The following is a 15,930-nucleotide window of genomic DNA, read 5'->3' as shown; positions in this document are numbered from 1 at the left end:
TAACGGGATTAAGGGATGCCTCAAACCGACACCGCTCTACAAAGTCTACTCTCTGGCTGGGATAGCACCCCTTAGCATACGGCGAAAAGTGGCATGTTATGTTGAGAAAGCCAAACAAGAATGCGACTCCAGACATCCACTTTACTCACATATTGCCGCACCTTCCCGTCTTAAGAGCCGCAAAGCGTTTCTAAATAATGAGGTGTTCTTAACGGATGAAAACCCACAAAATGCAAGGCTAAAGTTCTGGGAGGAAAAGCAGCCCCAGGATCCTTTCAGTCCTACCTCTTGAGGAAAAACTTGCTCCCGGTAACAGTCTTCCCTGCCACATTTGGAAGACTCTAAATTGGTTGCGACCAGAGGTAGGCTGCTGCAAAGACAATCTTTGCAAGTGGGGCTATACTGTTGGTACCTACCAGTACCAACCTATGCGACTTTGGTACCGCCCCCCTGACTATGGAGCATTTGCTCTCCTGTCCCCTGTGGCCTTCCACCTGCACTCGGGAAGACTTACTCCAGGCCAACCAGAATGCTATCTGCTTCTTTTTGGTCTAGACAAATTTAAAAATTCGCATGTTCACTGACACGAAAGAAGAAGAAGTGTAGAGGACCTACCGACCTATTCTATTCTATTCTCTGTGGGGGTGTAAGCACGTGGCTCTCTCGAGTGGAACCTTTGTGCATATCCCCAAGGTCTAAACGGCCTTCCTAAGCTTGGACCATTTCCCACCACGCTGGTCCACTGCGGGTTGGTGGGTTCACATATCTAGATGTGCTAAATCTAGATATGCAGGTTTCCTCACGATGTTTTCCTTCACCGTAAGAGCGATGGTATACATTGTACTTAAGTTAAAAGAACTCATTGGTACATGTCAGCGCCGGGATTCGAACCCTTGCGTGAGAAGCGGGCGCTTACCCGACTGAGCTACTACCGACCTACATATGTATAAGAACATTGTGGTGATATAGATTTGCATAGATAATGATAGCTTCCGAACAAAAAAAAAGTTTTTTTTATGTTCAGACGAGTAAGTACATTTTATTACGTTTAGAAATAAACTTGTGCAGGGCGACTGAGTGAGGCAATTTTTTTTTCTTCATTTTCCTTAAAAAAAATACCGGGGCGGAAAAAAATAAACTATTCTGAGAAGAACAAAGGCCGGCTTTCATACTTTAAATCATATTTTTTATTAAGACATGAAATCAACATGTGGAAAGATGGCTCAGGGCCGTTCTAGGCTTGCATCCTAAAATATTGTTCTGTACTTTTTTAATCCTCCAACCTAAAGGCTAAGGGCGGCCTGCCGGCCGCCCCTGGGCCGCCCTTCGCCGCCTGCCGCCCCGGGCTGTAGCCCTTTTAGCCCTAGGGTAAATACGCCCCTGCCTGATATAGGTAACTTATTGGTTAATAGTCAGTCAGAAGTCACGATTTAGCTCCCCCAGGAGGTGTAGGATGAGGTGTGTGTACAATGCGTAAAAATTCCTTTGATATGCCACTTGTTCGCTATTCGTTTATTTCATTAAGGACTCGTTTCGAATCGTCACTTATTATTCGTAAAATAGGACGGGCTTCATTTTGTTTTTTTTGATACGCTGTATTCTGTTCTAGCCAAATCAACAGTGGGTGACAAAGTTATAGCATGTTATATTGTCGAACTGTCAACAGATTCACATTCACGGCTAACTGGACTAAACTATCCCGAAAGTTGCCTCAATTTTAATTATATTTTATTTTATTATGGCTCAACTTACCGCCCACTCATTGATGAGCTCCTCCCAGTGCGTGAGCCGCGACAGCAGCTCCATGAAGTTTTGCCACAGCTCGGGCCGCACCCAAACGTTCAAATTAGCCTTTATCCACGTCACAATGAGGGTCTGGAAGAACGCCGGCGCTAGGAAACCACCTGAGAAGAAATAACCCATATTATAGGCACGCCAGAATTAGATTTCCCTGCTTGGATGTAGAATTGAGGTAGATTGAAGCTTGTAAATAAAATAGTGCCGTGGCAAACTCTACAGATCTCTGACACTTTGTATTTCCAGAGCAGTATTAAATCCCTAGGACTGGAAGGATTTTCCATAATATCATTTTGTTATTTAAGGATGTTATAGCATTGGAATCGAATTTAAAAATGTAGTTCACTTACCAAGGGATTCTTGCTTCTTCTTAGGTGGAACTTTTGTCAGCACCAATGACGTTATTTGTAGTAATACTAAAAGCAGTTGTTCCCTGAAACAAATAAGCCATAATCAACATTTTCCGCTAGCTCCGTATGGTAAAAGGTTGGTCGGTGCCTATGCCGTACCTTTTTCTATTTATTTCTATTCATACTATTACCTAGGTGGCATTAATAAGCCACCCACCTAAGGTCAACGCCATCTACTGTCGAACACACTGAACTACGCACTCACCACGAGCTAGCGTCCATAGCGACATGCATGACCATGTAGCGGTATATGTTGAGCACTCGCTTGCACGTGTCCGTCTGCTCCTCTAACAGCTGGTGCTGGCCGAGCCCGCCGGGCGGCGCCACAGGCGAGGAAGATGCCAGGAACACGTTCGCCGCTTGCGTCATGAACACTTGAAGGACGTTCTGTGGAGGAGGGTGGGGTTTTAGGTGTGAAGATTATGTAGAAATGTGAAAAAGTTGGTATATGGCATTGTCAGTAAAAAAGAGACAGACATACTATCGGAAAGTCCATGCGCATCGCGTCCTATGAGCGTGTGAGTTTGTAGTGGACAAGCAGGTCTAAAATATTAGGTTGGTCACCGATCGATTATCCGATAGATCAGCCCTTCCAGAGCGATATCCCGATTGCTTTGGGATTCATGAGAATGGAATACACATACGGTCTTATTCATAAAAAGTTACGGGAGACCTATAGGCCTGCTATAAGCAAATGTCAAAAAAACTTTATTCATAAACGATCAATAGCGCTAAAGAACTCTCCAACTGATTCGTAAAACCTTGATATGCTAAAGTTGGCTGGACCCTACTATACACCTTCCGTAAACCTCCTATTGTACAAAAACATGGCGGCCGGTCAACAGCTGTTCTGCTTTATTGACGATGTGACATTTGTTGTGAGTTAATATTTGCTGAAAATATTTTTTTTTTTTTGTGGGTTTTGGCTTGGCCACTGCGCCTTTAAGCTTTTATAGTTATTGAAGGTTTACGGAACGATTATGAATAGAGATTTTTATGAAACCTCAAATAGGCTTAAAGTGTTCCGTAGCTATTGAGCTCAGTAAACCTACTTTAAGGTTTTTTTATGAAACACACCTGCAACCCAGCCCTTAGCATCGCGTGGTCGCGACTCACGGCGCCCAGGTACGAGTCGTTGCGCAGGCGGCGCGGCGGCGCGGCCGGCTCGCCCGCGCCCGCGTTGAGCGACGCAAACGTGTTCTCTAGCAGGAATGGCGGGATTTCTGATACCTGGGGAAGAAGGGGGTAGATCTGTGATGAGCACTAGGATTACACCAACCTTAGGCGGGTAGCCGGTAGTGGTTGGATTAGGAAGGTTGAGGACTGTGTTGTGCCTTCTTGGGAGAGGCCTATGTCCAGCAATGGATGATTATTGGCTGATGATGATGATTACACTGCCAAGACAATGATACCCGATTAGGCGTTGACGTTTGGGGATAAATTACAGGTTTATTTGGTCTACAGGTATGTTGGCTAAAAGTGCAATATATTAGCCAGAAAAGAATGTTTATGATTACCATGAAATACAATGAGATAACTAGATATAGAAGCAAGGTAAAACAGAGCAATGTGGCGGTTAACTGGTCATGCCCGACGAAAAACTCATATCCGATAACCAGTAGTGGTTGGTTAGCAACTCACTTCGGTACAAATTTAGGACTCATTTCCCTTAGGCGACCCTTGTGGACCGAATTAATGCACTACAATATCCATAAAACACTCACATTCATCTGTATCCAGTCCTTATACAGCGCGATGACCCGCCGCACCGCCACGCCGTGAGAGAATGGCAGTAGGAACGCCTGTCGCAGCACCTCTATGGTGAAGTCGACGTTCTCTCGAGTGGAGCAACAGAGTACGTCGCGGACCACTAGCTCGGAGTTTAGCTCTTCTATGCTGCCGGGGGCTGTGGAGGAGAATAATGATTTAAATGAGGAATTGAATCTGAATTATTGTTTATGGTTTTATTTTCGTTGCGAAGGCGTCATAGCCCGTGCGGATGAATTATTCGCTTTTATAGTAGCTCTGTCTATGTTAGTTCTTATGTACACCTAGCGCCAATCATCGAGTTAGCTCTGAAGTAGCAGCGTCGCACGATAAAAAAACAGATATCAGCAGAAAGGCATTCCGGGAGGGGAGGGGTCGGCAGAGCACACCCCCTCTCTCTCCGACCTCGCACCGCGGTCGCCTAGATTTATGTGCGTGTGTGTGTTCTCACTGTTCATACGCCACGCACACATTCGCACCTACAGCAAAAGTACAGTCGCGCATCGCATTATTATAGTCGTTTTGTTTTGTGATTGTCTAGCCTAGACGGAATGCCGTTTTACGCCGACAGGCTAGAAAAATTATATACAACGTGTTTTTTGACCTTTGTACATAGATATTTAGAAGTCCCACTGTACATCTGCGCAACGCGCGCCGCGTCAACTTCAGAACTTACTAGATGTGTGGCGGTCACTGTACCGCCACACATCTAGTAAGCTCTCTCTAAGACATAGGCTGACATATCTCTGGACATAGGCAAATTTCGAATCTGAAATCTTACAGCTAACTCACCAGAATCTAAACTAGGATGCGGCGTAATCGACGTTGAATCATGCGACGACGCGCGGCTGGAATCAGCCGAGGGGTGTCCCACGGTGAAGGACGTCTCCTCCTCATGATGCATGGACACCGCGGGGGTGGGCGAGCTGAAGTGCGGGGGGTGCGAGCCCGTGCTCACGATCGACGACGGCTGCCCCGAGTCGCTGCCCGGCTTCTTCACGAAGTGCGCGTAGTTCGCCACCCATTTGATGAGGGTGACTCGGCAGAGTACGTAGTTGTCTTCTAGGATGTTGTGTTGGACTGGCAGTTCTGGAGGGAATGAAGGATGGATTAGACAACCACTCTGGCAAAGGTACAGCGTACATTCATAGGTGTGCTTATAAACTATACGCATATTGATACTCAGCACTGTCAAAAAATTTAAAATTCTTCAGCTAAGAAATGGTTCTAAGCTTTGATAATTATTTTCTAAAAGCTATGATAACCGACGGCAAGGATAAGAAAGGTATGTATGTCGCTAAGTAGAAATTGATTGACTTACCTAAATTAGGCTTGTAAAGTGAATTCTTTGGATTAAATTGTGGACATATAACGGGCAGGTAGTACAGCTTGAATCTGTCCAGGAGGAAGGCAAAACTCCTCATGGACTTGGCGTGCGAGCGATCCTTCCACTGTATCTTTGTGATGGAGGACGCCATGCCATCTAGAAGAATCTCCAGAAAATACTTTGTTTCATTTTCAACTGGCTTCTCGCTCGAACTGGCAGGCAGTAGAGGCTGGATCTCTACACTTTGGACGGGATTAAGCGCGTTTGTATCGTGGAAAATGGACGCAGACACATTGGCAATTTTCCCCATGATGCCTGTGGCTGTTTGTTCAACGACCACCTTTTTCGCGTTATCTGTGGTGGTGCTAAAGTTGGGGTGCTGCATAATTTCCTCCATGCTGAAGTCTTTGGCGTCAGTGGAGATGTTGGCCATGAAGTCGAGGCTGTGGTTGAGCGGGGAGCCGCTGGGCCGGATGCACGGCTCGGGCAGCCCCGGCACCAGGCTCGCGAACATCTTGTGCACTTCGTATGGAGCGTTGTCGCCTAACGCTTGATACCATAGCAGGAAATACCTGTAAATTTAAAGTTGTATTTATACAAAACACAATACACCTGCAATATAATTTTTAAATAAATAAATTTTGAATTTGAATAGTGTTGGATATACAGGAAAATAAAAGCTTACTTATGCTGTCTGCTAAACAAGCCCAGTTATTATAATCGGCAAGAGACTGATTTTAAATAGGTATGTATATGTCTTAGTTGAATGAGTAAAAGTGATACATGTACCTTACATCAAGTTACATCATCATACCCCACATGCCCGTGCACAGCAGGAGCTCATGCGGCGGCTAAATATCGATGGTTTTAAACCTCAAAAGTTACAGTTTTGGTCCTCATAAAAGTCTAAGCCTAGATCACTCACCTAATAGACTCAGCCCTAAGCTTCTGCGAGTTGCCGCTATGCAGCAGCTTGCAGAAGATGCTCGTCAACGAGTGCAGCTGCCAGCGCCGGCCGAGCAGCTCGGGCAGCAGGCACAGCACGCGCTCCAGCAGCCCCAGCGCGCCCTCCAGCTCCTCTCGACCCGCCTTGTGCACTAGAATGTCCAAGGAATCGTTTTGGCATGGATACTTCTAAAGGCGTCGGCAAAAAAACCTGACCCCTCTCAAAGTAACAATGCTATCTGATGGGGGGCCAAGTTTCATTGAACAGCAAATAAACCTGGCCCCGCTCATGCCGAGTAGAAGAAAGGATTGTAAAGCTAATGAAGCATTAAATCTGTCTGTGTCTTTCTGTCAATGTACGGTCAAAGCAAAGCATATACATTTAAGGTCGACATTACCTTGAAGTGCCTTTCTGCAACTCAGCGTAAAAGTAACATTGCTATTTGATGGGGGGTCAAGTTTCTTTGCCACAGACTGTACCAGTTAATGTAAGGCAGGTGTGGCAATGGCGGATCGTGTGGCAGCCATATACCATGATCTTTAGAAATCTGCTTCTCAAGGCTATAATTGAGATTGTTTCATCATAAACTTATGTAGCTAGTGAAAATTTATGTTGAGCTAGTTTGGCTAAAATATGTTCTTTATTAGATCAAGTACAACATCAGCCATTGCCATATCCAGCTTTAGTTGGTTAGCCATGCCAATGTATGCGAGTTATACAGATAAATAGAGATATACATACAGGGTGTTCGGCACATGGACAAACAAACTTTTTTGGTCAATGAACTCAGCAAAAATGTATGAACATACACAACAAATGCTCAACAGCCTGTATATTATAAATTATAGCCTAATTGCATATTATAGCCTAAGTAGTCACTTGTTTTATTTTTGTTACAACTCTATAAATATGAATGAATCACCTGTCATGTAATACAGGAGTAATAGTTAGTTATGTAAGTAAAGGTTAATAGCAGGCAAGTGTGAGTAAGTCAATGTACATATATGAAGTCTCATATAATCCAGTTATGTTGGTGTTACATTACATCCTATGGCTTATGTGGAATATTAGTCATACTATACAAGCACTATGTATGGTACCTTGTTTTTAATGTCAAGATAATGTTTCAGCATGTGTATACAAGAATTAAGGAATTTACAACTAAGCTTTATGACCTGGTTCCAAATAATTAATTATGTACTGATAAACCTGTCCTTATGTTGGAACAGTTATTTCTTGAGTTATTTTCTTTTTTCACAACACCCAGCAATAAGTGAAAATGCAGAATAGCTATTCCAACTTTATATGAGGTTCTTTCTAAAAGCCCATAAACAAATAACTACCAAGATAAATTAAACCAATTTTTAAGATCAACACAAGCAAAATATAATGAAATGTTTTAGCCAATCTGAGATAGGTAATTAAATTAGTACCACTACCCACTACTATGAGTCACATTCATTTGTCATCATGATAATAAGATGAAGACTTATACCAATCATCACAACTTACCAATATGAAACGGAAGTTCTGTATGGCAAAAGAGAACAGTTTTAAATACAGATTAGGTACATAGATAATTAATATAAACATAATTATGCAGATTGTACAAACTACAGGCAAAATTTCATTATATATTATTGAAACTAAAAGAAAATAATGAGAAACTCAGGCTGAGTTTATAATATGGACATCACCCCAATACTTTATTATGGAAAGATTTAGAAAAGAATTTAGTAAGAACTACATAAATGTGCACACAAAAATAATAGTAAAAAATACTGTGTTTTTTGAGGATGTTATTTCTATTTAATAAATGAACTAGAAGAAGCATACCAAAATTTCATACAGACTATTTACATTAAAACATATTGGATTGGCATATAAAGTCTAACACCTTTTATGCCTCTATTATGGGTCTTCTTATTGTAATACGAAACATAATATTATGATGTCTTTAATAGTTTAATATAATGATGTATATGTGTGTTCAGTCTGCAATCAAGTCTTGTCAATCTTATTTTTCTGATAAGACTTTGCATTCATACTTTGTATTCATATGTTATACATTTTATAGTATTTCCTTGAAAATATAGAACAGACACCACACACTTATGCCTCTGTCACAGTTGGAATACACACACACATACACACAATACTAACCTCTTTGCCGCAGGTTGTTCTCGGCCTGTATGAAGTTGTCATACAGTATAAAGTACACATGGCTGAAATTTGCCTCAAAGTAGGCTTTCGACTCTTCAGTATCAAAATGTTCTGCAAAAAATAAAAAAGATTATGTTAACATGCAGCTCTGATACATAGAACATTATTATTATTATTATTATTGCAGGTGCTGTGATTCCTACAAAATCCTTACAGCATGATTGTATAAGCATAGCTTTATTTACATGACAAAAGAGATATGTCATATTATTATACTCCACATTTGAGGTGACTAATAAATGAATAGGTTAGGTTATTTATATGTATAGATAGATAGATAGAGTACTCTCTATTTGTGCACCAAGAAATTATTAACAATTTTACATAGACACTTAACTAGGGTACAAAAGGTGGTCTTATCGCTTATAGCAATCTCTTATATAGCTTATATCACTTATTGTAGATTTTGATTTAAATATTAAAAGGAAATGATAATATTGCAAGTTAACCTTCAAGCATTTATTAAACATTATACTTCCTATGTATTTATTGTAAAACATGTGGCATTCTATATAAACTATTCAGATCTAAGCTTCCTTTATAGTAATTCATTTTTGTTTAAACATGAAAATTTGATCAGAAATATATCTGAATACTACAATGATGAATTCAACACCATTGGTATGACATGGAGTTATTGAAGCATAACAAAGTGTTTAGCCTTATTATAACATGCAAAAAATATTATTAGTGTTGAGTTGCATAATTCATCTTAGCGGAATAGTGTTCGTAATCAGAAATACACCAAGTTCAGCGTCATTAGTAGCACAGCCTTAGATGAGACGCAAAAATTACTGTTACTTACACCTAATTAGCATGAAGTACGGGACATTACGGGAAGTCATCACAGAAACTCAATAAGTTTCTTAGGAAGCTATCAATCGGTACAACTACGAATTAGGAACAGGAAAAGTGGAAAAAATACTTACCTAATACAATTTTTAAATGTTTTAATCGGGTTCCAGAATCCTTCTTCGAATCCTGGATTTTAACCGATGATTTCTTAACATCTTGATGAGATTTTTTAGTAAACATGTCGATCACAATATTATAAAGTCATCACGTAGTTTTTTTTCATTCTGAAACCGCAATTTATCAACAATTTCGCATTGTTTTCCTTTGGATTTTCACTCCCATTTTGTTTGATTTGACAATCAAAGTTGACGTAAACAGTATAGCGTATCGTTTTACGCATAGCTATACAAATGATAGAAAAAGTTAAAGTTGTATGCCGTAAGAAAAATAATACATTCTAAATCGGTTTTTATGTAGTGCACATGGTTTTATTATTACCGTTTGGCATAATCAAAGAAGTTTTCTTGCGTAATTTATGTTATTACACAAACTCAACAAAAGTTATAAAAATACAGTGTATTGTTTTTATGCGTGTAACGGAACGACTTGAGACAAAGACAATAAAAGGTTTTTTTTTCAAGCCATTCATGGACTTATTATTCCGAGGATTTCAAAGTCCCAATAACTTTATGCATCAAGTTAAAATAAGAGACGAGAAACTCAGGTCTCAGCTGCAACGAGAAGATATACAAGGATTTTGATATCCCCGTTCGTTACTGTGTACGAATCACGAATACTGACGACTGATCAGCGCCCCTGTCGGTAACGTTAGAAACTAATAAAAAAAACAAATAATCCAGTATAAGCCTTATAGCCGTATTATAAGCCTAACGAACTAAAATACTTATGAATACAAGTTAGCGACCACGAACAGGCAAACGTAGCGCGGTACGCCCACCAACCCACTGAACTGACGAGTTGACGACCTCAGTCATTTAGCTGGTAGTGGCAGTGGCTGAATGAGGAAGGTCAGGGATAGAATGCTGTGGTGATTTTGGCGCTTAGATCACGTTAGTCATTGTTCAGCAGTAGACGTAAACGATTACTGACTGATAAAGCTGAATGCGAAAATTCATGCCAAAACAATATCCCGTGTACCTACAGCTCCGCTCCGGCTCGTCGTGTGAGCTTGTATTGTTTATATTATACATACCTACTAAATAAACATTCGGTAAGGCTTCAAGAAATTCTTTAGGTAGGTAAGTAGATATGGCTTGGTGCATTTAAGGATACCTAACTTACATTAGGTATAAGTAGGAAAAGGCTCTCCTCCTTTTACTTTCAGTTGATGACCTACATTAATGTACTTAAGTACCTACTTACTTACTCCTAGAGTTCTACGTATAGGTGGGTGGTAAAGTTACTACCTAACTACTTATTTTTATTTTACCATAGCGGATCATTGACCGGAACAGTTAATCTATATTATACGTACCTACAACCAGGTTGGTAATTATATATACTACTCACCAATAAATAAAAAACCTATCAACACGGTCGAAATCGCAGAACTTGTTTTGGAATAAGAAATACCTACCAATAAAAACATCTGACAAGCGATGCCCCGATGACGTAGGATGGTCTAAAGATGGGTTTTTATCGCAGCATCGTTAGTAGTGGCACATCAGTTACACGATTCAATCGACTAACTTTAATACTTAGCTAGATAATTATTTAAATAATTAATTTAATACTAAAATAGTTTAATAATAAAGTTGTACATAGGTTTATTTTATTACTCGCGAACATAACTAATACTTAATTAGTGAGGTCTAGTCATTTTAATTAAAAGTTAGTTAAATACCTAGTTACCTCATCATTTACAATGAGTTTAAATGATAATATTTCGTTCTGTGTAAGTTTAATGTTATTGGCTGGTGCTGTGTTGACATTACCACAAAACATGCAGGACTTAGTTGGATTCCCTGAAACAGAAGAAGTGGAAAGTGATAAGAATAAAGAGGTTGGTATCAAAATCCGTTTTTGTATACTCAAGTACTTATATACCTACATCTTTAAACGAGACTATACCTACTTTATGTAAAATTTTTACTGTATGCATGAATGCGTATATGCCTACGAATCCATAGGGATGAGGATGTAAAGTAAGTACCTATATACCCACCATGTTAAAATAAGAGCACCCATCAGTTGCGACTGAATATAAGCCAAGGGAGATAGAGGTGAAACCTCAACTTGTACCTTTCTCAGCGACAGTAGTATCAGGCATTCATCAATTACCTTAGACAAATTACTTATATAAAGAACAAATACCTCTCTGCTATTTTCAGGGTCGCCAGCCAATCTACGCACCCGTGATTTGCGCTGAGAATGAGCTGTACTACCCGGGGGACCAGAAAGACGACTGGATCTGTGATTGCAGACCAGGTAATTGAAGCTTATCCAGGAGCGCGACACCCTCCACCATTGACCCACCGACAACGATCTTAAACTAACTATACACGCAACAAGCTGTAGTGGTTGGATGATGATTGATGAGGATGAGGATAGACCAGACAGACTGTTATATTGCGATTCTTAAAACTCCCAGCAATGGATAATTAATGGCGGTTCCTGAAATTTATTAACCCGCAGTAAGTTACATTGAGCTAGAAAACTATAAATAATTTTGGAGCTATTTAGTTAGTTAGGCAGGAACATTAGTTAAAGGGTTATCGCCTTATCAAATAAAGTTAGCGCGACCTTTCCACTGAAGGCTGTCTGGGAACAAATAAATATTCGTAACTTACCTACTAATAAATATAATTTCAACTAGTTACTTTACTTCAATTCCTACCACCTTCTTTACATAATATACATGTCTATCATAAAAAAACTTTACAAGAAAGTTCCGAATAAAAATTATGTTAGTATATGAATGTTACAGGTGAAACGTAACTATTATTAATATGTCGAACTCTGCGGTCACTCGATATTTGTAAATTCGAGACCAAACCATCCAAACCTACTTAGTTAGGTACTTATAAAGACTAATCCAACATTTTGTTCCAGCGTTCCTCTACCACCCAACCACCGACGCGTGCTGGCCGGCGTACCGCAAGGGCCCGTGCAGCCAGGGCGAGTACTTAGTACTGAAGAGCACCTCCGTCATCCCAGTGTGCGTGAGGAACCCCTGCTACGGAGACAACTTCGTCGTGTGGAACGCCAAGTGCGTGCAGCTGGGTACTACGGAACCCTGCGCCTTGTTTAGCAGAAGGCACCCATCGGCGAAGGCGCTAGGAGTGAACGCCACGACGCTGGCCGTCAGCTGTCTGGACCTGGCGCTGGAGAACCGCTTCGGGGAAGCCCCGGCCCCGACCACGGTGAAATGCTTGCCCGGGAGCAAAAGGAATGTTGATAATAAGTGCGGTTAGTTAATGTGATGTTAAGATAAGTAAATACTTGGTAATTTAGGTTAGTTTAAGTGAGTAAATAAATACTTTTAGACAATTATTTTCTGTGATGTATGATTTAATGGTACCTACGTATACCTACTTTGATTGAATAAGCATTTAGGTACGTACGCTACGTTGTGGAAGACTTGTTTAATTACCTCAACTATTTGACAGTACATACGAGTATATAGTTGCGGCACTGCATCTAGGCATAATATCCGTATCCGACTTACCCATACCAACTTCCGGTTCCGGCTTACAATTACGAATGTTACGGTTGTCCTGACGACTATATAGGAACTATATTTGGGTATTTATTATTATAATGAAGGTACGAGGAAGGGATTATTTGTATCCAAGTGGGTAGCTAAGCTAATGACGATCGATGGCCGAAGTTTTTGATGGTATCTTCTGCCACCCCCGATGACGCGTCGAGCCACCTTGCACGGCATGTCACCACTCTGTTCTCACCTACCTACCAAGTCAACAGCCCTAAACTTCCTGAAAATTTCATTAAACTTACGCATATTATAGCATACATTTTCTTGGTTTCATTGACCATGACTACGTTAAGGACGTTGAAGCCGGGAATGTAACTTTACAAACAAACAAATGAATTTAAACGTCGATTGGAAAATGTTATTGAAGGGCGCCCAGTTGCCATGGCAACGCCCGCCTATATGCCACAAAATATGCTGTCATCGGCGTTTATTTACCAATTTATATTTCAGTGACTAACTACGACGCTTAGCTGATAGACTGCAGCAGTTTTTTAGGATCCTACATTTATTGAAACCCTGAATTAACAGCTGTTAAAGCTTATTCTGACTCAAATAACTATCTATCTACCTTATAATTTACGGATTAATCACCAATCATGATTGTGTTAACAGTTGATGTTAAGTTAAATGTGTCTGTCAATGTTAATTTAAAGTTTGATGAGGTGATGTGAAAGTGCAACAAATGACGCCGAATTATGGATTATTGAAAAGCTCTATGTAAGTTTTACTGTCTAGTTACTTTAATACTTTGTACTTGTTTACTTACTTATTCTTTATTATTTAACACGTTCACGGACAATTGATGGTTGGAAAATATTTTGATGTGACACCTAAAAATCCCATACATTTTATCGTTCCGCATTGAAACGTATTGCCGTATCTCAACATATTTTATTTACGTAATGTGACAGTTACGGCCATAGACGGTATCGTCTATAAGCGGTCCGCCACATCATGCATATCCAACAATGCGTATAGTGACATCTACGGCTACAGGCGGCAGCCGCCAGTTTTTTTCAAGGACCGAATCATTTTCAAATAGGTTTGGACGTTTTTCAGATACAAAGTTCCACTTTCAGCATGCTATATACAATAAATAAAGCTGATATAGTAAGATTAAACAAAGGGGTTCATCGACAAAAGCTAAAATTTTCTAGTTCCTCATTACAGTTATATCTTCGCTTTTCTATGTTCCATTTAAGTAATTATAGTATTTGAATCGAATAGGTAGGTATCCTATATGCAAAACAGTATGATATTTATCGATTTATTATTAATTTACCTCGTAATTTGCCACAAAAATTACCAGACTACCACCCGTTCTACACAACATTTCCGCGACGCGCGCGCCGTGACACTAACTTCTGGAAGGTTATTTTTATTTGTAACGGTTACGGCGACAGGTGGTATGTCACTATAAAGTTCACTTATGTGTGTGCAAAAGAAACCCCGACAAGTTCTTTGTTATGACACCTAGAAACAAATGAATTAGCACAATACGACACTAAATCATGCATCTCCTATTAAGAATACGGAAATGATACGGCTGTTGACGGTTCGTCGGTTTCAATCAATAGAAGTTGGACGGCCACAGGCGCGTAGTCATATTACAAGGATACTTAATTACGGCCCTCGACGGATTGTCCGTGAACGTGTTAAGTATTATTTATCTAGCTAGATCATAATAAGTTAAATCATGTGAGCGTGTCGCGATGGACCTCTGTGCTGTTCATTTCCCAATCAAAGTTTACCTATTAGAACATATTTACCTAAAGAATTAGAATAACAAACGACGAGCGGTACAGTAGGTCTAAGTAGTTATACATAATTCCTATAGACCCAGAAAAAGAATTTGTCCTCAATGCATAATGTAATAAGTACTTATACAAAATAAAATCAGAAAATCCATCATAAACCAAAATTATTGGCTAATTACAAGTTCCGCTAAAACCTAAGTGCTGTTATGGAAGCTCGGGCAGTGTAATCAGGACGGGCAGTGGGTAGAGCCCACTGGTCTCGGGTTATTTCCATGTTATCACGCGCCACTCGCCAACTTATCGCGATTGATCGTGCTCAGCTGACCCACATTCGCTAACCCAACTAAAGCTAAGTTTTAACTGCTCAAGACACTCTATTCTACTAATTGTATTACAGGTGTGAGATTTAATAGTTACTGAAGCATTTTTTATTGTATGGTATCATTAAATGTACTTATAGGTAGGTACAAAGCTAACACTGGTAGGTATGCACCTAACTATAAGTGGATAGTAAATATCTACCTCGAGGGGATGAAATTGCCAGTTAGAGGGGAAAAAAAAGGGTAAGCAACTTAGCACGACATGGACGGAAGCTATACAATATAGCTTTACGAATCAAGCAATAATTTTCATGCCAATGCAATGATATGCCACTGTAAACTAGTACCTATATGTATAACTAGGTGCGAGCGGGAGTAGAGTTCATGGTCTAGGAAACATGAGAGAAACAATTAAATTTTCAACTTCCATTTTACTTACTAGAATTGGCCGTCTGCACGGTAGCAAATCATTTCAGGAGTGACCTTCGCCGTTTGGTTGCCTACCTGCGACTACTGACCATAACCTGATTGTATCTGAAAATCGATATCAGTACGATTTATAAGTGAGGGCTTTGCTTACAGTGACGTCATAGAGATCAATTTTAAATATGAGTCAATATGAGTGTTTTCAGTGGCCCTGCCCGTGACTTTTCAGCTGAAAGGCGACAAAATTAAGTAAGTAATTAAGTACCTATAGGGTCAGTCCATTTGTTTAGAGTGTAGGTAAGGTAGGTGCTTTTATGTTTTAGTTCTATTTCCAATAGCTGTGCTGGAAGGTACATAGGTAGGTATAGGTACAGTTATAGGGTATCCGACATGAAGATGAAGGTAAGTAAGTACTTGTTACCAATA

General features: G+C 40.0%; 2 protein-coding genes across 2 annotated transcripts in view; one reads left to right on the top strand and one right to left on the bottom strand.

Annotated features, from left to right (window-relative positions):
- The window catches only part of LOC105392976 (probable Rho GTPase-activating protein CG5521), a 44,694-nt gene extending 35,056 nt beyond the window's left edge, over positions 1 to 9,638 (bottom strand). The window contains exons 1-11 of the mRNA XM_048630270.1: positions 9,400 to 9,638; positions 8,411 to 8,521; positions 7,760 to 7,777; positions 6,227 to 6,398; positions 5,296 to 5,873; positions 4,767 to 5,063; positions 3,932 to 4,113; positions 3,285 to 3,437; positions 2,413 to 2,594; positions 2,148 to 2,230; positions 1,753 to 1,904 (exon numbers count right to left, since the gene is read on the bottom strand). Coding sequence (XP_048486227.1) covers positions 1,753 to 1,904; positions 2,148 to 2,230; positions 2,413 to 2,594; positions 3,285 to 3,437; positions 3,932 to 4,113; positions 4,767 to 5,063; positions 5,296 to 5,873; positions 6,227 to 6,398; positions 7,760 to 7,777; positions 8,411 to 8,521; positions 9,400 to 9,505 — 2,034 coding nt within the window. The 5' untranslated portion in view covers positions 9,506 to 9,638. The remainder of the gene's footprint in view (positions 1 to 1,752; positions 1,905 to 2,147; positions 2,231 to 2,412; positions 2,595 to 3,284; positions 3,438 to 3,931; positions 4,114 to 4,766; positions 5,064 to 5,295; positions 5,874 to 6,226; positions 6,399 to 7,759; positions 7,778 to 8,410; positions 8,522 to 9,399) is intronic.
- A 1,407-nt stretch (positions 9,639 to 11,045) lies between these two features.
- Positions 11,046 to 12,780, top strand: LOC105392971. Its single transcript, XM_011564663.3, has 3 exons — positions 11,046 to 11,288; positions 11,617 to 11,713; positions 12,338 to 12,780. The coding sequence occupies exons 1-3, from the start codon at positions 11,151 to 11,153 to the stop codon at positions 12,697 to 12,699; spliced, it is 597 nt and encodes a 198-aa protein (XP_011562965.3). The 5' UTR covers positions 11,046 to 11,150; the 3' UTR covers positions 12,700 to 12,780.
- The last annotated feature ends 3,150 nt before the right edge of the window (positions 12,781 to 15,930 follow it).

This window comes from Plutella xylostella, chromosome 25, assembly GCF_932276165.1.
Source record: "Plutella xylostella chromosome 25, ilPluXylo3.1, whole genome shotgun sequence".
In the NCBI taxonomy this organism is placed as follows: Eukaryota; Metazoa; Arthropoda; class Insecta; order Lepidoptera; family Plutellidae; genus Plutella; species Plutella xylostella.
The sequence above is the reverse complement of the archived record's forward strand: the minus strand, read 5'-3'. Positions and strand labels throughout refer to the sequence as shown.